The 23,359-nt window shown below is 27.1% G+C and overlaps 3 protein-coding genes across 4 annotated transcripts; 1 reads left to right on the top strand and 2 right to left on the bottom strand.

The window, feature by feature from the left end:
• The first annotated feature begins 426 nt into the window (after positions 1–426).
• Positions 427–5,870, top strand: LOC108693662 (gamma-tubulin complex component 3). 2 transcript variants are annotated; one of them, XM_018202709.1, is made up of 11 exons: positions 427–505; positions 1,271–1,437; positions 1,550–1,679; positions 1,738–2,155; positions 2,347–2,849; positions 3,038–3,230; positions 3,434–3,638; positions 3,719–3,940; positions 4,076–4,207; positions 4,275–4,523; positions 4,772–5,870. In XM_018202709.1, exons 1-11 carry the CDS (start codon positions 427–429, stop codon positions 4,946–4,948), a joined length of 2,475 nt encoding a protein of 824 aa, XP_018058198.1. In that variant the 3' UTR covers positions 4,949–5,870. The 2 variants fall into 2 exon arrangements, with proteins under 2 accessions (XP_018058198.1, XP_018058199.1); XM_018202710.1 differs by lacking the exon at positions 427–505 and having other exon boundaries at positions 1,376–1,437; positions 1,641–1,679.
• Positions 5,871–7,409: 1,539 nt separating this feature from the next.
• On the bottom strand, positions 7,410–12,537 carry LOC108693611 (zinc finger protein 239-like; the record flags this gene model as incomplete). Its single annotated transcript, XM_018202645.1, has 5 exons — positions 7,410–7,648; positions 7,987–8,149; positions 8,790–8,959; positions 9,556–9,723; positions 12,426–12,537. Coding segments are annotated over 5 exons (852 nt in total), but the record flags the coding sequence as incomplete, so codon positions are not given.
• Positions 12,538–12,893: 356 nt separating this feature from the next.
• Positions 12,894–20,427, bottom strand: LOC108693648 (beta-galactosidase). The gene is made up of 10 exons (XM_018202691.1): positions 20,269–20,427; positions 17,438–17,604; positions 17,083–17,233; positions 16,721–16,784; positions 15,459–15,553; positions 14,934–15,164; positions 14,679–14,850; positions 14,431–14,552; positions 13,858–14,259; positions 12,894–13,609 (listed from the first exon to the last, which is right to left on the bottom strand). The coding sequence occupies exons 1-10, from the start codon at positions 20,341–20,343 to the stop codon at positions 13,211–13,213; spliced, it is 1,878 nt and encodes a 625-aa protein (XP_018058180.1). The 5' UTR covers positions 20,344–20,427; the 3' UTR covers positions 12,894–13,210.
• Positions 20,428–23,359: the final 2,932 nt, after the last annotated feature.

The raw sequence follows: 23,359 nt of genomic DNA on the forward strand, positions 1-23,359 counted from the left end.
AATTTTTAATTTCACAAAATTAATATTGCAACACACACACACACACACACACACACACACACACACACACATGAATGACAAACACTGGCTATCGGTTGTTTGAATTATGTGACGTAATTCATGATCGATATTTTAGTTCTTGGACAAGAATCATGGTGGCACTGTTCCTGTGTTCATTACTAATTTTGTTACTAGCCGATCGAGACTGATCGAGACGTATGACTCATGTGTTGTATGTACAGTGTATACACAACATACACTGTCATACATGTATTTTGCCGCTCAATTAAATTGCGATATAATTGATCCAAAGACAATGTTAAACATTTAAACGGTGTGTCGCGAGGAATAATATCTATATATAATAAATATCTATATATAATACAACATCAAATAAGATTATAGGAATCATTATATGATACAAACATGAATCCCATTGAAGCTGAAACTATCGCTGATCTGGTTCAGAATATGATTATTTCTCTATGTGGCGAACAAAAACCAGGTTAGTTTTGAATAAAGTTATACCATTGTCGGAATTATATTAATTGATAGAAAATATCAACTGTATATTAGTCAATTACTCCAATTAATTGCTACACAATTCATTTTTCAAAACAATGTAATTAAGAGTTATTAATGTCTCATATTTCAGTAATAAAGTTATTAATGTCTCATATTTCAGTAATAAAATATTGCTTAATATGATAAGAGATATTTTTTTAAAAAATATCTTATTTTGAGAATATATAGTAAGGTAAATTAAAAAATTTAGAGCAGGAATCTTGACTGGTCTTTTTAACGAAATTTGATTAATTTGTATTATTTATGTTCTAAAATAAATCAAACTTATTCGAAAAAGTCCTTTGCATGTAATTTAACAAAAAATATTGGATATAGAGTGTCTTAATTTAAGAATTAATTAATTTTAGCAAGATGGCATGCTTCATATTTACTTTTTAAATCTCTGTACATTAAGTTGTACATTAAGGTGTAAATGATGATAATCTTTTCAAATAGATTTGGATTTTAGCATATATGTGTCTTAATAAATTATAATTGTCAAATTTTTCAGATTTTTTAGTATATGCATTTATATTTAATAAATATAAGTTGTGTGATATATAAATATATAAATATGCAATATGTATTGTAAAATAAAAATCTGTAACATAATACATATATACACACACACATACACATACACATACACACACACACATATACACACACAACATACACAAGCTAAAACATTTTTTATATTTTACAGAATTAATCAGAAGATTTATGCGTTTTTCCCTTGGCTTACTGTCATCTACTCAAGGTATAGAAACACTGAGAGAAGATGAAGTAACCGTAGCAACATATATAAAGAGTAAATTATCACCACGAGATGCAGTGCAGTTTGATAAACTGCACAATGATTTAAAAGATGGGGTACAAAACAATTTTACATCCTTCTTAGCATTTTGTTTCATACTTATTTTATTTATATTTATTCGCACCTACAAATGTATAAATTCTTGCATCAATCTTGTTCTTTCATTAGCCACTCAAGAATCGTATAAGCATTCTAATATTTCTACTGAATATGGGCCAATCGATGGAACAAATAAAGGACAGGATCTTTTCATTTCCAGATATGAAATCGGAATTAAGCCCAATTGCATCAACTAGTGGTAAGATTAACACAATCAACATTTATCAGAGAATTATCTAATTATTTTTTATATTTAGGACAATTGTCACAAACGTCATGTTCTCCAGCACAAGTTGTATCATTAAATACTACAGAGACAAGTTCAAAAGGATTATTAATACATCCAAATAAGATATTCAATGAGGAATCCATTTCAGAAGATGTATTAGTTCAAGACTTGATATATTCTTTTCAAAGTGTCGAAGGAAAAATTTTAAAGTTAGACTCCAGCTACGGATTTCAGATAGATCCTGTAGCAAAAATTAATAGATCACAAAAACAAGCTGTTTTAAGACTGAGTGAACTGGGATATTTACATAGTGTAGTGCGAAAAGGATTGGAGAGAATGTCTGTAACTGGTGCAGGCAGAGTCACTGATAGCTTTGTTGCTGCGTTACATAAGGAATTGTCAGAATATTACAGATTTATAGCTATAATGCAAGAAGAAGTTAATAGGTAAGAATTAGATACATATGGTACATAGTATGGTATATAGTAGTAGGTTCAAAGATATGAGATTATATTGAACATAAAATTATATTGTTTTATAAACCCAATAACAATTTTTTTTTGTTTGGAATACACTTGGAAAGTATCTTTAATGTAATATTTATAATAAAGTAATGTAAGCGTAATAATGATAACAGGTCTCAACATCAAATGGTAACATATGGAGTTACATTATCTCACTTACATCTTTGGGCATGCGATCCTTTGGAAACTCTGAAGTGGTTAGCAAGTATAGTAAGAGCTTGCCAAGGTCAAAAAGGTGGTGCATTAGCATCAACTGTTTATGAATTCAGCTATCATGGAGATGCCATTGTGAAAAATTTAGTCAAAAGAGTTTTGGAAAGTGTTTGCAATCCTTTATACAACATGTTAATGAGATGGATCGCTGATGGAGAATTAGACGACCCATATAAGGAATTTTTTATTCAAGCGTGCAACGATGTTAGTGGTGATAGAATGTGGCATGAAAAATATCAAGTAAGAAATTCAATGGTGCCATCTTTCCTTAGTAAAGCACAAGCGAAAAAGATTCTGGGAACAGGAAAGAGTATTAATTTCTTACGTGAAGTTTGTAAAGACTTTTCACCATGGCAAGATAGACATGCAGATATGTTCAGGAATACTGATGAGGAATATAATGGTTAGTAATAATAATCATGCCAACTGTTGATAACTATTGCTACAAGATCTTAATAGTGTCTTTTTTGATAATGCTTGTGTCGGAAAATATTTGCAATTTATAAAAATTTTGATTAATGTCAAATGGATTATTCACAGCTTTATCTAACTCTTGGAAGGATATTCAATATTTTATCGTTTTTCTTCTAGTTGAAGTTTTTTTCGATATGGATCCAGATGGTCGTTTGCAAACTATGATGGATGCAGCATATAAAGAAACTTCAACAAGAGTTGTTGAAATATTGACAAAACAATATCATCTTATGGATCATTTGCAGGGGATTAAGGGATATCTTTTGCTTGGTCAAGGCCATTTTATTCAACATCTTATGCATTTATTAGAGTAAGAATATTGTATAATATATATTTTAATATATATTAATCTAGATTTTAAAATATATTATTAATATACCTATATATATGTATTAATTATATTATATTATATTAATGATATATGCAAGAAGAGAAAGAAATGATATGTTTCTGTGTTCTAATATATATATATATTTTTTTTTAAATCTAAAAAATTTTAATTATACATTTCAGGCCTGAATTAGCTAAACCAGCAAGTTCTTTATATCCTCATAATATATCATCTATACTTGAAATTGCAATAAGGGCAACTAGTACAAAATTAGATGATTTAGATGTGCAAAAACGTTTAGACGTCAGATTATTAGCACCTTCAGAAAGTGAAACAGGATGGGATGTTTTTATTTTAGATTACAATGTTGATGGACCTATAGGAACGGTAAAATATTGTTACAACATATTAATTGTAATTTTTAATCTACACATTAAATATTTGAGGAATCGTAATCAACTTGTTAGATTTTGGAGCCATGTAGACAGACATATCAAACGGTTTTCTTTGCCTTGTGGAAAGCAAAGAGAATGGAATCAATTTTATCTGCTATTTGGAAACAACAAACAACATCAGCAAAAATGTTCAGAAAAATGCCGGAAGTATTGCCTATCCAGAATCATATTCATCTAATTACTAGTAGCATGGTTCATTTAGTTCATCAGATGCAATATTATTTTTTATTTGAGGTAATTTGACATGTTACGTTAAACTATTGTTAATAATCTTAGATTATTAATCTATCATTAATATAATAATGAGTAATTTTATGATGAAAACTTATATATTGCACATTAACAAATGAAAAATTTAATTAATTGAAGGTAATCGAATGTTCTTGGGATACATTTGCGAAGCAACTTCTTCAGGCGTCATCCCTTGATGATATAATTGCAGCTCATAGTCATTTTGTTGATTCTGTGAGACATGGTACATTGTTGGATGAAAAATCCCAAGTAAGTATTAGATGATATTTATATATACATACGAACGCATATTTTTGTACTATTCTTGACATTACAGGAACTTATGGATCACTTACGCTCAGTTTACAGTCCAATACTAGACCTTCAGAATCTCGAGGAAACTTTCCTTGCACGTGCTACTCAGGAATATGAGGCACGATTAAATGATAATTTAGGACATGAGCAAACAAAAAAATGGAGTCGTACAAATAAAAAAGATCAAGAAATTGAAGAAAGAGAGAAAGCATTTTTAAAATACCTAAATACACTTTCAATACAATTGCGACTACTTTCGAGAACATATCAAGTAATAATGAAGTGAAATGTTATATTCTAGTTTTGTATTTATCATCATTACTATTTATCATCATCATTACTATTTTCTTATCTACATGATTCTTTAATCGTTATAAAGTAATAATTTACATATTGTTCCTAATTGCACATATTGTACATATTGCTCCTGTTTAAAATGAGATATAAAAAATTGCTTTTATTTATTTTTATCTTTGAAAGAAAACAATATATGTTTTTAAAATATATATTTTTTTTCAGGATCGTGTGAAAAAATTTTTATTAATGCTTGCTTCCGCTGAAGATGTGTCGTTGCAATTACTTAGTGTACGATTAGATTTTAATGAATATTACAAAAGTAAAGATAGCCGACTAGTTGTGCCATTAACATATCAACATCGCAGACAAAGTGATCAAACATTTTTTGGATGCAAGTGACAATTGGAGGCAGAAATTTTATTAGAAACTTTCAATGATTCAAGTCACTTTTCAAATGAATGCTGTATCTCAACTGAGCAAAATTCATCTGACATTAATAATAAGGTTACAAGCACATTTGATTTTTCCATTAATCGTCCTTCTTCATTTTCTTCTTTATGTCGACATCATGATACTACCAATTTTTTTTATAGACCACACTCATCCAAAATGATAACAGATGTCAATGACTCTGTCGTTTTGCACAAAAAAAGTTATAGAACAAATTTGAGAAACGCTGAGTTAAGTAAACGTACATTTAGAATATTTTTGGAAAAACAGATATTGTCACATGTGGAGATAGAGATTCAGAAAAATATCCAAGAACCTCAAACACCATTAACACCTAATTTTAATTTTGATGAAAACGATTTTACTTTGAGCAAGATACGATTAACACTTTCTCCGTTCCAAACAATCGTACCCGAAAAGAAGTCATTTATAAAAAATAATTCAACCCTCTCAAATTTTGAAGCTAAAATGTGTTCCAGTAATAGAGCTGTAAAAATAACTAATGCAATCGTAAATCGTGACATTGATTCTGAAATTAATGTATATGAGAATTCTGTTCGAAAGAAATCAAAAATTTCTACTGCACTTGTGTCTAATCAAAATATCTCAAGCCCTAAAATGAACATAATAGTTGATAAACAATCCGACTGTGCATTGATGTATGTTAATAGTCCAGAATGGTTTCAAGATAATGAGACTGTATCAGTTCATGGTTCTTTACTAAGTGAAACTATCTCAGACATTAGCACGTACAATTCAGATTTAAGAAGAAATACTAATCATAAACGATGTCGTTGGAAACGCATACTTTTTTGTTGCGTTAATTGAATTTGTTATTTACATCAACTGTACATCACAATCAAAAAATATATATTTGAAAAAGAGAAATCTGTTTCTGTAAAATTTATGTTTTTTTATATTTTTATTTCTTTATAAAATTATATGTATAATTCAAGTATATGCGTCCACAATTTACATACTCTGGATTAACAATTTTTTAATACTCACTAATATTAATGTTAGTTGTATCGATAAATGTTGATTTATGAAATACATTGTCTTTATCTTATATTACGCACTGTTTGCTGGATTTTTACAAAATTTTAATATTTAAGATTTTGTGATTATTAGGGAATAATATTCAAAATATAATCCATACAACCTATAGTCCGTACTTAATTGAAAGAAAATTAAAACTTATATTTTTTATTATAAAATATTGCTTGGATAGTATATATAAAGTAGTAGTATCTTTCTATCGTACAACATAAATAATAGTATTTTATTTTTCTGTTACAATATATACATTTGTCAATAAAAATTAGTTACAATACTTTTATTATCTGCAAAAATATTTAATATTTTTTTACTTTTATTAAAGATACATATTAATATACATATTAATATACATTTTATTTTTGTAGACTTACTAGTTATGAGACATAATAATACATATTCTCATTCTAAGTTGTACACACACAAGACAATACATTTGTATTATCTATAATTATATAATATTTAATAAGCTTTATTCATACTTAATTTCTTACCATATTAGAAAATTAATGCACTTCAAAAAATATAAGCTATTTTTATATTATTGATATTATGTATTGTATATTTAATATTTGTAATAAATCCAATAATCACCTTTTTCTTTCATTTACAATGTTGAACAATAAAAAATGTAAGTTGTTATTTTAAATCATTAAATAGAACAAGTATAATAAATGAAGTGAAAAATCCTATTGTGTTTTCTATTATTGTTTTATATATAGTGTAATAAAATTTATTAATATTAAGTAAAATATGTATAATAGTATTAATAAAATCCGTATATATTGCATTTGATAAAAAAAAATAATTATTAGTTTTATAAATTTTATTTACATGAAGTAATTCGGAAACTTATATTCTCAGTTTTTCTATCAACGATAATAAATACTGTTTTCCTCTTTGTAAAATCTAATACATAGAAAGATTTAACTGAAAGTTGAGTACATATATTAACTTTTTCATTTAATACTTTTGTTTTCACAGATGATATGCTCTTAATTTATCAATTTGTAGTTTATTGCATTTCGATTTTTTTTTTATTTGCATTATGTATTATGTTATTTTTTGACATTTAAATAAAAATTAAAAATACATAGGTACAGATATTTGAATAGAGAGAAAAGAGGTAAAAAAATTGAAAGACAAAGTCTAGAAATATTACTTTTACTCATATATATATTGCGCATTATTATATTATACATTTCTTTTAGACATTGAATAAACATATCCTTTATATGTATATATGTGTATGTATATATATATATATATATATATATACTTTTTCTGTTAATTACTACTTTTATAGAAGTTAATAAAATTTGGTTTATTAATTGCAGAAAATATAGATAATAAATTAATTTGAGAATTGTAATGGCATCCAAGAAAGAGAAGGCCATGGATACATTGTAGGTAATTGTATGTAATTATTATTGAAACCTTCAAACTTGATAATCTCTATGCTTGAAATACTATTCTGTGTATAATCAGCTGCATTATTATTTGACATATTCAAATGCTGTAAACGCTCATGAATTCGTAAATCATTGATGACGGGAGACTTCTGATTGTAGATACCGTAATAAGAACGATCACCTATAAAAATTTTGCATATATATTCATATTATAATTCGTTATATATTCACTATGATTAGAAAATTATTCATTATTTGTGAAGAAAATTCATATCATAGATTATAAATCATTACGTCACAAAAATTCTTAAGAGATTATAAATTTTCTTTAATCTTTAAAATTATTTAAAAAAATAAATTTTTAAACATAATTTTAGAGATTTTTTTTTCAATTCTTACTATTCTTTATTTATCGTTGTCATGTATCAATAATCTCTGTATATTAATAATGGCTTGTATAAAGGTGTAATAAAATAAAATAAATTTTATATTTCCTGATTGTTGAAGTATTATTATTACCATGTGATTTCATATGATGATGCAATGCGCCGAATTTGCAAAATCCCCTATTACAGATGGAACAACGTAGAGGCCAATTACCGGTATGAGAATATCCATGAGCTCTTAAATCACCAGGAGTTGGAAAAGATCGTCCACATTCATCACATTTGTGTGGTTTCTCCTGAATTTCAAATTTTATATATATATAAGTTCCATTTTAACTGCTCCAGGCAAATAAGATACGAAAAGATGTTATAGATGAAAGACTAATTTCAAGAATCTTCTACTTTTTGAAATGGAATCGTATGATTTTTTATATAATATGATTCCTGCAATTATTCTAATATAAAAGTATTAGAGCGGAAATTATAATATTTAAAAACCAATAGTTTACGAAATATTTTGTATGTATTTTTTAAGATATTTGCCTGCGGCAATTAAAATGAGACACGCTCTCTCTCTCTCTCTCTCTCTCTCTCTCTCTCTCTCTCTCTCTCTCTCTCTCTCTCTCTCTCTCAAAACTCTCTCTCTCTCTCTCTCTCTCTATCCCTCTCCCTCTTTCTCCTTCTCCCCCTCTCTCCCTCCCTCCCTCCTTCCCCCCCTTGTGTATGTGTGTGCGTGCGTGCGTGCGTGCATGTATGTGTGTGTGCGTGTGTGTATAGTTTCATACAAATCTGATAATTAGAATACCTTTACTCTAGGAAGAAATTATTTTATAATGATTAATTTATTCTCTCGTTTTATTTTACCTATATCAAGTTGGTCATTTTTAAGTTGCATTAGTAATGCATATTACTCCAAGGAATTCAGAAAAAAAATACCTTATAATGCGTCATGCGATGATAATATAAATTCGATGATGCTGTAAAACGCTTTCCACACATTGGACATTCATGAGGACGTTCACCAGTATGAATCCTAACGTGTGTATTTAATGAACTGCTTGTACTGAACATTTTACCACATATTGCACATCCATGTGGTTTTTCGCCTGAGAATAGTTTTTTAAAATGTTAACTACATGTAAGAATATGAAAGAAAAAGCTACTTTTAAAAAAAATTTTTTATATTTATTATAAAACTCTTATATATACTATTATTATATATAGTATATACTATTATTTATAACTTCATAAACGCTTGTAATTTTTTTGTATCTCGACAAGTTAAATATTTGGATGAAAAAAAATTTTTTAAAGTACTATTTTTAATTTTATGTAATTTAAAAAGAAAATCGTGAAGACGAGATTAAACACAGAATTAAAATTCTATCTTTCCTCTTTAAAACGCATTTTTGAAAAAGAACTTCTCTATATTTTTTTTTCACATCGAGATTTTTAACTTTTCATGAGATACGAAAAAATCGCAAGCGTTCCCGAATTTATAAATGATATGATATATACATGTATTTGTGTATATAGTATGTCTGGAAATAAGTTTTCACACAGGAAAAATTTCAAAAAATTAATGAATTCAGATATCAGCCTTTTTTTAAGTTTTTATACAGTCCTCCTCTCTCAATATATGTAATAGATTAGATCTATTATATAGATCTTGGAGAAAGGATTAAAAGAATCTCTAATTTACCTGTATGCGTTCGCAGGTGTCTTTTTAAAAGAGAAGGCCTGTCAAAACTTTTACCGCAAGTTTGACAGGGAAGACGTCGTTGAAATTTAAAAGTATTAGTAACGTTAGTTTTCCATGCAGTCCCGTGTCTGCTCAAGTCCAAAGGTGCATTCTGCGTTACGTTCCAAACTATTAATTGTATTAACATATTTATTCAGTTAGTTAGATGATAATTATATAAACCTAATATAAACCTACTCGTTTGTAAATAATTACATGATAAAAATTCAATAAATAGCACTATATAGTATGTCTTCCAAGTTGGTCATGTGACTTATTGCATCAGTTAATTGTTCAATTAAATCATTGAAAAAAATCTTCGACACTATTTTAATAATTAATAAGACAAATATTTTCATACAAAAAATACGTAGTTTTCAAAAACAAAAATATTTTAAGGTGTATCTGTTAATTTATTATCCACTTCAACATACTCTTTTACATAATTCAATTTCTATTAATAAATTTGTATCTCAATTATATTGTACACTTACCGAACATTACGATAATTTGCTGTTATTGACTTAACTTGTCAATTTTCAATACACAATTTAATTTGAATGAAGAATTGAATTTAGGACAAATAAATAAGTTTGATGTATCAAATTACACAGTTCTTCACACGCGTAGCATATTACTACTTCGGACCAGATTAAACGCGTGATTAAAGGTAAGAAACGATGCCACCGCAAACGACTCTTCGGCGCATGTCAAAGGCGGCGTTTTTCATAAAGGGCGGAGTTTGATCGCCGTAAAATGCTTACAATTGCTTGTGTAATATATCTCAGAATTCTTGTAAAATATTATTCTTGTTATAAATTGCAATAAATCAATAGAAGAAAGTTACATTATCCATATACTTCTGGCCACACCATTCACATAAAAAATTTTGTTTAAAGAAAATCCTTTTTATCTCGAAAAAGATTTGATTAATGTCAACTGTATAAAACTGGCGCAAAATCTTAAGATAATATACGTAGATAAAAAGTGTTCGAGTTTTTTAAATATATATAATTAAACATCCTTTAATTTATTTTTTAATAATCCAGTGTGACTTTCAATTTCTGAGATAATATCGTTATATTATGCTACTGTTACCGTCTGGTACTAATCATTATCTACGACAAGGGGACACAATAAAAGTTTCACAAATAGCGTAGCAAGAAAGGACACGTAAAAGATTTAGATTCGTTTAATAATTTCTCTTATAAAAAATTATGTGCTTCATATGATAAAAATTATAGAATATCCAGATATTAGATCAGATCATACTTAGAGAATCTTTTTATGCAACTTCGGAAACTTTATAAAGTTATATAGAACATATCTATAGAACATATCATTTGATTTTACATCTCTTTATAAACCATATAAAATTCTCAAAGAGAGAAAAAAGTGGCTATTCTATAAGTTTCTATCGTAATTATATTTCATTAATGGCACAAATGATTCATGCGTAAATGATGATTTAAATCTAAAATGCCATAAATCTTAGTCAGCTGACTTGCAAAAAGAGATGCTTCCATAACCGATCTTCTAATTCGCATTCAACGGAAATATTCTTCGTTAAGTTTATAATAACATTGTGCGTTTCTCAAAAAATCCATTTGTTTATAGATTTATACAAAAATACGTTATGTATATATCATTAGCTCATGAGACAGATTATTATATGGATAAAGCTTATGAATCAGGTGATAGTGCTTTGTCACCGTACTCATTATTATCTATGGCATTCGCCTACGGAAGCATTGGTACGAAAGAGGAGGTGAGATAATTCGTCGTGTGGCATCGGGCCATCGGACGTCCTGCCGTGCGAAACCCTCATTTGTCAACGGGGAGGATATTAAAGCTATTGAATGTCTCGCAGGATCTTTACAAATCGGTTCTTCATCGACCATAGGCAACAATGTGTATATTTTTGCTGTGTAGTGGTGTAGTATTATCGAAACTGATCGATTTTTCCGTAAACTGCTGCTAAACGTTCTCGAGTCTTTTTTCAGCTTAGATATTCGGATAAGGTGTTCTCAAAACAGTAAACCTGTTGACAGGCCAATTAATATAAATTCTACGTTTCTTCTCGAATTAATAATTCTCTAATTATAACGTTATACGCTTTTTCTTCAAGGAAATAGGATATCCTTTTATTCTCATGAGATATACGTGTTCCATCTAATTTATTTTATCCTAGAATATTTTCTCGCGGTATAATGTCGATTTCATAGTATGATACTCCATTTATAAAATTTCCATTTACATTAAAAAAATTTATTTGTGTCGAATATCAATATAATCGAAAATATATTTTAGATAATAAAGAACAACATCTATATTTATTTTCATTTTCAGTATTCTTCTATATATAAAATAATTCTCATTAAGGTCATATTTATATTTAATAATACAGTTTTATAGTTTAAATACAAATTTTCTTATGTTATCTTAATTGTTTTTTAATACGCAGTTTTATTGAAATAATTTTTAATCCAAATATAAATCGTCGCCAAACTTTTCGTATTACTTTCAAATATAATATCAAAAAGTCCTTAAGTACAAATGTTTACTTAAGAAAAAAATTAGAATTAATTTTCCTGTTCATAGCCCCTATTCAGGCTTATATTTAAGGCTTACTTAAATTTATCTTCAGATGCTCTACAAATTATTTTATTAGCTACAGAACATCTAAAGATAAATTTAAGGAAGCCTTAAATATAAATACGGGCATGACTATGAATATGGGCATAAGGAAGCGTTAAATATAAGTATGAGCACTAACTATGAATACAGGCATAAGAATTTTTCTTTATTGTATGTAATTGAATAACTCATACTGTTAAATATTGCGTGTAGTGCCAATTTCATAGTCGACACACCCGAGATAAGACTTCTCGTTGTTGAAGTAATTGTAATCAAATTGCCTTGTACAGCCGTCTTTATTTTAAAATTGAATTACAAGACCAGCAGTGCTTAGAGTTTCGCGTCCGGTGACTGTCTGTCTGTCTGTCTACGCCAATTTACATCCTTCCTAACCAAATAATTCCGAAATATAAAGATGACAAACAAGTCAACGGATAAACAGAATTTCCATACTTATGTGATTCAATAACTTTGTTAAATATTAAATAATTTCTTAATTATTATCTTTAGATATTAACTTTTTGATAATCATAAGAAACATATGCATGAAACTTAATAAAATTTTATATATTTATATGTTATATCATAATTTATAAAATCACGTTAGTATTAATTGTTACTTCTGTTAAAGAGACAATAGGAGAGGACAGCAGATAGATTTGTTTTACCTTTCTTTCCTTATTATTTTATATAATTAGATTGAAAATGTCTCGCTAAACTCCTTATATGTTTTTTATGCGTTTATTTTTAAAAATAAATTAAAAAGATTTAAAAGAATTGTTGTGGCAGTAGATAACTCAAAAGAAAGAGAGAGAGTATAAATCATGTGTTTAAAATAAATGTGTTGTCTAGAAAAGGATAAGTAAACTATTTGTAAAACAAGTATAGAAATGTGATATTTTGAAATGTGATATTTTGTTGTATGAAAAGCAAGAAGCATACAACTCAATAATATTTCTATCTAAGCTATGAATTAAATTTATAATGTACCCAAATTCGGTACGGATTGGAACTTCATCTTTCTCGTTTGTGACACGTATTCCAATTCCAATATAATCAACTCATTCTCGCCTTCGCGAAGATAAGGAGCTGGTACATACAAGGTTATTTGTGGACCTACTAATGGCCAATATCTCCCAAGATTGTGACCATTTACAAAAGCTACTCCTTTTCCCCAGCCAGTGGTATCTAGATACGTGTCCAACGGTTGCCCGACGATTGTGAATTTTCCACGTAGAAATGCCGGTCCCTTATTCAAAGTCCCACTGTCAATGCGTATGGTTGTTATGTCCCGGAGAGAAGATACGTCAGAAAATGTGTACCCTGTCATATTCCAATTGGTTAATGGTATGCCACTGATATTCACATCTGATATCCCCTAGAGAATCAAATATGAAAAAGATTCAAATATCACAGAATTATCGTATGTTTAATTAAAGCTAAAATGTCATTTGCTTTCATTGAATTAATATATATTAGTATATTATCATACAGTATATTCTGTACTATATTATCATGTAGTATATTATCATACATATATAAATAACAAATAACAAATATTTAAAAAAAAAAGATCACTACGTTGTGTACGCATATATTATTCTATTTTAACAATTTCCTTGATACCTTGGAATCATTAATTTCATTGCCGAAATTCAAACGTCCTTGATTCTCCACCAATAAACTTAAACGATGACCGTAAGGACTTTCTAGTGGTATAGTAAATATCTTATCTATGCGACTCAAAATGCCGCGTAGTTGATTATCTACATAAATCAACGCTCTATCCTTTGTCGTTGCATGCAATATAGCCGGATCCGAGATAGAAGGTGGTAAGTTCGTCTCATAAAGGACAAATCCTTGATTCACAGAAAGAGCCTCGAAGGTTTTAGGCTGGTCTCCAGTTGCCCGGATCACCACAAACGGAGATCGATTATCGAGCAATTTCAGTACCGGTTCCAATAATACTGGACCGTAATTACCTTTTGGAGATGCAGTCGGAAGGGACATGTTTGGCAATGGCAAATACTGTAATTTCAAAGCGCACGCACGTGAACTTGACTTACTCAAAAGAGATATGAAATATTTATTATGCATTTTTGTTTTCTGCATCTGATAAAGAGTAATCTTTTTGTAAAATATGAAATGTCAAATAGAAAATACGACAGCGTATTATTACAAAGCTAATCACAAACATACACGACCAATAACATCTCTTATAGCAAAGTATTTAGGTGTCGGATCTCCGGCTTCGGTCAAAGGAGCATCATAATCGTACGAAGTCAATTGTGGACTGTATACACCTGTCCCACCATTAGCTCCTGTCGATGATCATTACGTTGAATAAAGTACATATAATTAATGTGATTGGTATTAATTTCCCAAATATTATTTTTACGGGAATTTGACTTACCAATTCGTGAAACTATAACAAAAAATTTACTAACCAGAAGTGAAACCAAAGTTTGTACCCCCATAAAACATGTAAAAGTTAACGGAAGCACCTAGAGCAAGCATTTCTTCCAATGATTTTACAACAGCTTCTGTTTTTATCCTCTGGAAGGGTTCTCCCCAATGCGTTAACCAACCTGGATAGAATTCAGAATTCACCAATGGGCCCTACATATCAATTTGCAAACTTGATCGAAACATCTTAATTTTATTATTATAATTGATTTTTCTTAAATAGCAATATCGCTTACTCTTGGCTGATAAAGACGCATAGACAGAAAACTATTGGTTACGTTGTTGGCCGTTCCAAAGTCGACGGTGGCATATGCCCCAGATATGAATCCGCATCGGAGTAAAGACGCGGATGCACCGTCGGTTGTATACAAAAGAGCTTTATTACCGACTTTTTTAATAAATATTTCTTTTAACATGTCCATGTACTCGGTATCACAAGCATAGTAACTTCCATATTCGTTTTCTATCTATTAACGTGGTTGATATTGAGATGACAGGTGACAATAATGAAAGGAAAACAATAAAATTAATAATTGATATATTAAAGTAAAAATATTTAAGTGCATATCTACGTTAATGTTTACTTCTTTACAATCTGCTTTCGTTATTATCAACTTTATTATTATTTATAAATGAAATAAATAATTTTTAGCGGATATTAATATTAATCTAATATCAAATTGTTAGAGCATAGAATAACGATAATACTGTAGAACAATACTACCTCGGAAAACTCCATAAATATTTTAAATAAATATTACCTGAACCATAATTATCGGTCCTCCATTACCTCTTAAAAGTGGCCGTATTTTATTCAATACCTCATTTAAATACAATGTGGCATATCTTACAAAATCTGTAGAAATAGAAAAATTTCTATAAAACAGAATTTTTATAAAATAAAAAAATAATAACGTTTGATTCCTCAATTTGGTGTTGTAATATTATAAATTTTATTAATATATCTACATTATTAAACTTATTGTCAAAAAAAAGTATAGTGGTAGTAAGTTTTATATTATGTGAAATTAATATACATGATTGAATAAATTATTTTATAGTTACAACAAACATCAAATGTACATTAATTCTAGTTATAAAATTTAGTTCATCATTAATAATGTCATCTGTAGTTGTCATTAAGTCTTTTTTTCTGTATGTATTTTAATAATAAAAAGATGTAAAAAAAGAAAGTAATGCTTGCTATAAGAGATGTTAATTATTAATGAATGTTGCGGATCATTGCTATCTCAATTGCATATTTATTTCCGCGGAAATAAAATATATTTAATTGAAAAATATTTAAAAATTTATCTGAAAAATGATTCTTTTACAATTCTCAGAATAATTTCTCATAATCATATTTCGATATACATATGCTAAACAAGGAATTAAAAATGAAAACCGTTTTAACGAAATGAATTATTTCTATTTTCTTACACCTCAAAATTGTTACATATACTAACTTACATATATCAACATTTGGAAGAACTGTTTACCTACAAATCGATTGCCTACAACATCGTTTGCCTACATCACTTTTGCCGAAAGTTCATTCGCACAAAAATTATTGCCTACAGATTAATTACCTACATGCACTTTTGCGCATAGATAAAAATTTCAGAAACAAAGTCACATTTGCTTACATGTATTATTGCACATAAAATCGAGCTGGCAATAATTTTTGTGCGCAAATAAATTGTTGGCAAAAGTGATGTAAGCAAATGATGCTACAGGTAAAAGGAGCCTAATTTTCTCTTTGTATTTATCATATAAACCTTATTGTTATTATTGATTCTTCCTAAATATGAATTTATATATATTATAAAAATACTTTGTGAAAAAATATATTATAAACTATTTTTATATTTTCTATATTTAAAATCATAATAAGTATAATAATATATCTACAAATTTCCTATTTTTTTCACAAATTTACTATAACACAAAAAATCGCAAAATGTTTTTCAAAACTTAAAGCATATTTTTATACAAGGCACAATTTAGCGAAATTATATCTTACCTGCATCTTTCGTACGCAAATTTATATTTGGTACTTCGCGAAGCAACCAATACGGTAAACCACCCTAAAAGTAGATATGTTAGAATTATCAAGATTGTAGAATAATATGTTTTCTAAATAGTATCTGGGAAAAAGGTAAATTTTTAAAAAGGTAAATTTTTAAGTTTCATCTCAGATGTGGAAGAATAGATTAGAAAGATAAGATAATTATCTCTCTAATATAAAATAAGATAAGATTAGAATAGAAAAAAAGATAGATTAGAAAGATAAGATAATTATCTATCTAATATAAAATAAGATAAGATAAAGATAATTTATTCCAATGACTTTGTATTGAACAATTAATATACCTATATATTTACCATGTCTCTTTCAGCGCAGATATAAGGACCCGGTCGCAACAATACAAGCAAGTCTTCCTCTTGCGCAATATTTAAGAAATTTACTAAATCTGCATCGCCAGTCCAGTTAAATTGACCTGGTTCCGGTTCGTGAAGACTCCATTCAACATAACTATATATCGCGACGATAGATAAAGGATAAATTATTTCGTTATTATTTTGTTATTATTGATTATGAAATCAACGAAATGTATTATTATTTTAAATTTAATAAACAAATAAAAGATCTATTACGTGCAAATGTGTTTAATTTCCTGACGACGATGATTTCCTTGTATTTATCATATAAATTGCGAAATTACAAAATTCAACTTACGTTGAGATAGCATTAAGTCCCGCGGCTCGTATTTTTCTTAAACGATCTCTCCAATATTGTCTAGGCGTTCGAAAATAATGAAAACTACCGGAAATGTATTGAAAGGATTTCCCATCTAATAAAAACTGATTGTTCTCATAATCGACATGGAAACTGTATTGCCATTCCTGTAATAATTTATTCTACATTCCTGCTATAATAATTTTATAAAAAGTAATAATATGATAATAATTTCTAAAATATCGTTTAATTCTATCACTATTGTACAATATTTTATTATATTTGTATATTTTATTATATTTATATTAGGAGAATCACAATGATATACTTGAGAAACCTTTATTGGGCTCATTTATCATACTATGTCAAAAAATTAAAAACTCACTTATTCTGACTTTCGAAAACAGGTAATTTTCAAAAGAACTTCATAAAAAGTGATCATAATGAAATAATTTAAAATTTTTTAAATCATTTTGAAATAGAAGTCTCTTATACATTTTCAAATTGGTAGTTTAAACAATCTGATTGTTTCTTTTATGAAGCTATATAAATACAAATGAAGATCTATCAAATCTGAAAATTTTTTACAAACTTTGCGAAGTTTCATGGCGTGAAAAAAATTACACAAAAGCAGTTTACCACTTTCGAAAGAGTGAGTATTTATCTTTAATTTACGTACTCGTATAATTTTTTTTCACTAAGTTATTCAACATTAAAGTAAAACGTCTTTTCGATTTTGATTACTCATATAAAAAATAAATGGAGTAATACTTGATATTTTTTAAAAAACAAATAGAAATATAAATTTTTTCTTTTAAATGAACATATCATGTATATACACCATACATATAAAACACATAAACAAGCGTAAATCCGACCATGCAATCTTTACACAATACGGGACGGATCTACTGATAGAATAAAGCGAACATTGTTTTGCAAAGTCGTTGCTACGAACGATAAATTAAGATCATAATGTTCTTTCTCGTCGGGATATATCAAGAATTGAATGATAAATTTGTCGATCAATCGTTTAATTTTTAGAACCTTATATTATATTGTATACGAAAAGTTCCATAATAGATATAAAAAAATGATAAAAACACTTTAAAGAGGAAGCTTAATTTATTAATTAATATTACGTATTTTTATAGCACATATATATTTACATATATGTATATATTCTATCATATACTACAAATGTACGTGCTTTCAAATTATTGATACAGATATCATAAATTTATAATTTTCGTTATATCTTTAGAAACCGATTAGCAAATTATAATTAAAATATCATTTGAGGTCTGTTATTGTCAATTGATTCTCTATGTCTTTCTCGTTTTCTAACTTTGCTCAGGCCATGCCATTATTATGACTCTGATAAGTTAATCATAAAGATAAATTTATCCGTTTTCATAGAAACATGTAATGCAGCAGAATATCATAAGTGGAATATCTTTCTATTACTTCTCGCAATGAATAATTTTAAATATGTACATGTACATACATGTAATTGTATTGTATGTTTTGCAATTTTTAATTTTTTATCAAAACATCCTACGTTATATATAATTTAAATGCATAGGTTTAAACTTTATTAAAAATTTTAATTAAACTTCAAATAATTTTTTTAATTAATTAAAAAGATTATGATAAAAATTTAATGCACTTTAAATAGTTTATATGTAAAATATTTTTAAAAGACTTTAAATTCAAGTAACATTTTAGTTGCATTTGATCAACGTAGATTATAAATGGGACACGAGGTCGAGGACAATTGTCAATCGGTAGAATCAATCTACCTTTATGATTGCTTTATGACTTGCATTCAAAAATTTTATGATTTTTACGCGATCGAATACACATTATGCATGAATCTGATTTTATTTAATTTTATATGCTTGTTATATTTTATTTTTTTAATCAAACGTAATATCCTCAATACACAATATCTCAATTTTAATTAAAACAGAATGATAATTTTAAAAATTCTGGTTGATATGATATTTTGTACCTGTAAAAAAGATAACCAACTGTGGATAAATACCAAATCTCATTTGTATAAATATAAATAATAATGACTTGCGCGTTATTGAAATACAATATAAAATATAATGAAAAATCGACCAAAGACGAGCGAATAAATTAAAATGTTATATGATATTGATTAAAATTAATGTGTAATGTATATTAGAGATAAGCGAAACTAGTTTCGACTTTACATGGTCTTCATCAGTCGCATAAAGATACAAATTACAAATTTAAATTTAGTTAAAAACAGTATAAACGGAGTAAACATGGAATTATAATTACGTCCAATTTTGAATTTATTTATATATCTTTCTAAAAGTTAAAACTTCCATTTAAAAATTTTCCATTTTTTTCTAAAGTTGTTGTCATCGTTAACTCCGTTTAAACAATCAGTATTAATTTATACTGCACTTACATAGTTTCGTCCATCTGTGTACGGAAATGTATCGTATTTTTGTATAAATATTAATTTATATAAAAATATATTTAAATTAATTAATATCATTAGTTTAATTTTCTTAATTTCGGGAAATTAAAATACAAATGCAAAACAATTTAACAAAAAACAAATAAAAATAAAGGCTTTTAATGTATAAAGATTCTTTCAAATATTGATCTATGGATTCATTTAAAGTTTACAATGAACATAAAGCAAAAAAGTCTTTTATATTATATATGTTTATATTATATATTTCAAAGGAAATATGTAATAGCGTAAAATTATCAATTTATATGAGTACATATACATGATCATAAATATAAAAGAGATTATATAATAGAAATAATAGTACTTAACATACGTTATTTGGTAGGTTAATTGTCTCCGACATAGCTCTACTTAATGCCAAAATTGTCACGAACATTAATGACCACATTTTCGAACGAGATTTTTAATACTTTCGTCGTACTTGATTTGCGCTCTTCTAAGAGCTTGTTAATTCACTATTCACGCTCGAGCATTACTGACGGAATTGACGACGAACCTAAGATAAGTCACATTGACGTTTAAAGTTTATCATCGGAGAGATACGGTGCTCCTCGATGATAAATATTGCTTAAATCATTGTTTATTGTCATCATTAATTATCATGCAGGTATTCGCGCATTTATTTTTTAATTGAGAAACGTTATCAGAATATTGCATAAAGAAATTTTAAACGATGCATTCAAATCATCAAGTACAAGTTCTTTGTGCGGATCAAATCTATAATAAAATACACAACAATAACAATATTCTCAAGGTATATTTTTTATGATTTTTTTGATAATAAAATATAATCTTTTTTAGCACATCATGAATTTATCGTTTCGCGTATAATTCAAAAAAAATCTATAAGGTTTAAAATATTCAGGACCCTTTCATTCATGAAAAAAAATACATACTTTAAGAAATGTTATCTTAGAAATTTAAAATTTTTTTCTAATATCAAATCTTGATCAAATTATCAACATTTTAGAATATAAAATATATATTTGGAATATAACAATATAAAATATATATTCATATTCAAGCAAACATACACACACACACACACACACACACACACACACACACACATTAACTCAACATGTAGTTCAAACAACTGCGACCTATCACAGTTGGATATGTTTCATGCGCAATTAATAATAATTACATTGAATATATTTAATTTTTCTTATAAATATAGTCTTATAATGTTCACATAAATTATAATAGTATTTCAATAAAATAATGTTAAAATAACAATAAATAATATATAAACAATAATTATTGTTAAATTCTTAGTATTATAAAAATCTGCTATATCATCTGATAGAAGACACTTTCTTAGATAGTTTGTACCTATTTATGTTTCTAAAGTTTTATTTTTAACTTTTATTTAAGAAATATAATTCAAAAATAAAGTAAAAGTAAACAATAATAAAAATCATTTTCAATGACAAATATTCTCAGTAGATCCATGACAAGCGCGCATAATATGTAAATCTTCAAACATTCATGTAAGTTTTAATTAATTAGCATCAGTCTAATTTCAATCTTGTTTATTAAATATTTACCTTCGATGCAATTCAATTTTATCTAAGTAAACTTGGAAATATAATGGACAATTTTGATATATGGATGCGAGTAGACTTTATTCACAGTTCACATTAAGACGAACAATATTTTTGTAAATTTTAATATAATCTAATTTTCTAAGTGCAATTAAAGACAATCTTTATATATGTTTTAATTATTCATTAATTATTCATAATGTATTTATTGAAAAGAACCATTCTGAATTCAGATAATTTAGATATTCGCACTTGAATAATTACATAAACGTACATTATATATAAATTTCAGTTTACTGTATAATTTATTTATTATTAATATTCTTTAGAATTTAAAATTCTAAAAAGATATGTGTATATTAGACATATACATACAATCATCATACAGATTATCATTTAAAGGTAAACTATGCGAAATAAAGCGACGAAATACATTTATGCGCCGCTATATGTCGCACATGTTGAGCTACCAAAATTCCAACTGCAGTAATTAAAATTTATCAAAACTGAAGAGTTGTATTTAAAATGTAGAAATATTATTATATTAAGCATTAAGATGTAGTTGCGATCGTTTATAGTCCTTAATTATATGATTTATTTAAATAACGGTATAAACTTGTAATTATATATTGTAAAAATTATCAATCGATAACAAATTATAATATCTGTCTTACTTCAGTCGATGCAAAATTTTAATAGAATTTCATTATTTATTCATAGAAATGTCAATAAAAGTGATTTATTAATCTCAACTGTAATATTTAGGATATTTGTAATTATATATATATTTGCAATTATATCATATAGTTATACATACAAATATATCATATAGTTTTATTAATTTACTAATAGAAATTGCAGAATTAAAATCGAATTCTTTTTTCTGTTAATCTTTTTTTGATTTGAAGATGTTTTGTTATTTTCAGTAAAGTTTATTTAAGTATGTTTTTCTCATTTCATTTCATTAATTACTTTATTAATTAAATAAAAAATACTTTATTTTTTTATTTATGATTACTGATTTTGGTTTCGTTATTTATACTATCGTAATGTGCAAATACATGATATTATTAATTTCATCATTTTCAAAAAAAGTTGCAAAAACAACTTTTTAAAATGTATCTTTTAGACTTTATCAAAAAATAAGTCAAGATGTTTCCAAAAATTTTCTAAAAATTTTCTAAAAAAACATCTAAAAATTATGTTTTATAAAATAAATTCTTTTAAATTTTTCTTTCATGTACAAATATTTTTATATTACCAACTGTAACATGTATCGATTAAAATAGGATGACTCCGGTATTTATGTCGCAAGAATTTACGCCGCGAGAATTTACGCCGCGAGAATTTATGCCGCAGAAGTTACAAAAAATAAGAAAAGTGGGACTAATTTGCATAACTGTTTTGTTATATATATATCTTTATATTAGTAATATGTTGTATTAGTTATATTAGTAATATGTTGTAATTTCACTTTCTATTGTTAATATTAAACCATTGTTAATTGATTTATCAATATAGTAGTGCAACTATAGTAAAGTAGTACAACCATATATCACAACGAACATGATGTTGGAGGAAACTTGTTGGAGAAACGTGAGGAATAGACAAAACTTAATACTTATTTCGTTATGCATAAATTTAAAGAAATGATAAAAGATGGAATATAGCGAAATATAAGTGGTTAGTTTTTGTATAGCTTATTTGTGTAGCTTGATGTCTTATATGTATATTCCACTTATTTGAGAAAGATATATGATATTGTAAGGATTTATGCTCAGTTTAAAAATTTTAAAATATGTATCTCTTAAATAACTTCAAAATATCGCAATGTTATCTGTAAGTTACTGAAATCAA

Source organism: Atta colombica, unplaced genomic scaffold, assembly GCF_001594045.1.
Source record: "Atta colombica isolate Treedump-2 unplaced genomic scaffold, Acol1.0 scaffold96, whole genome shotgun sequence".
In the NCBI taxonomy this organism is placed as follows: Eukaryota; Metazoa; Arthropoda; class Insecta; order Hymenoptera; family Formicidae; genus Atta; species Atta colombica.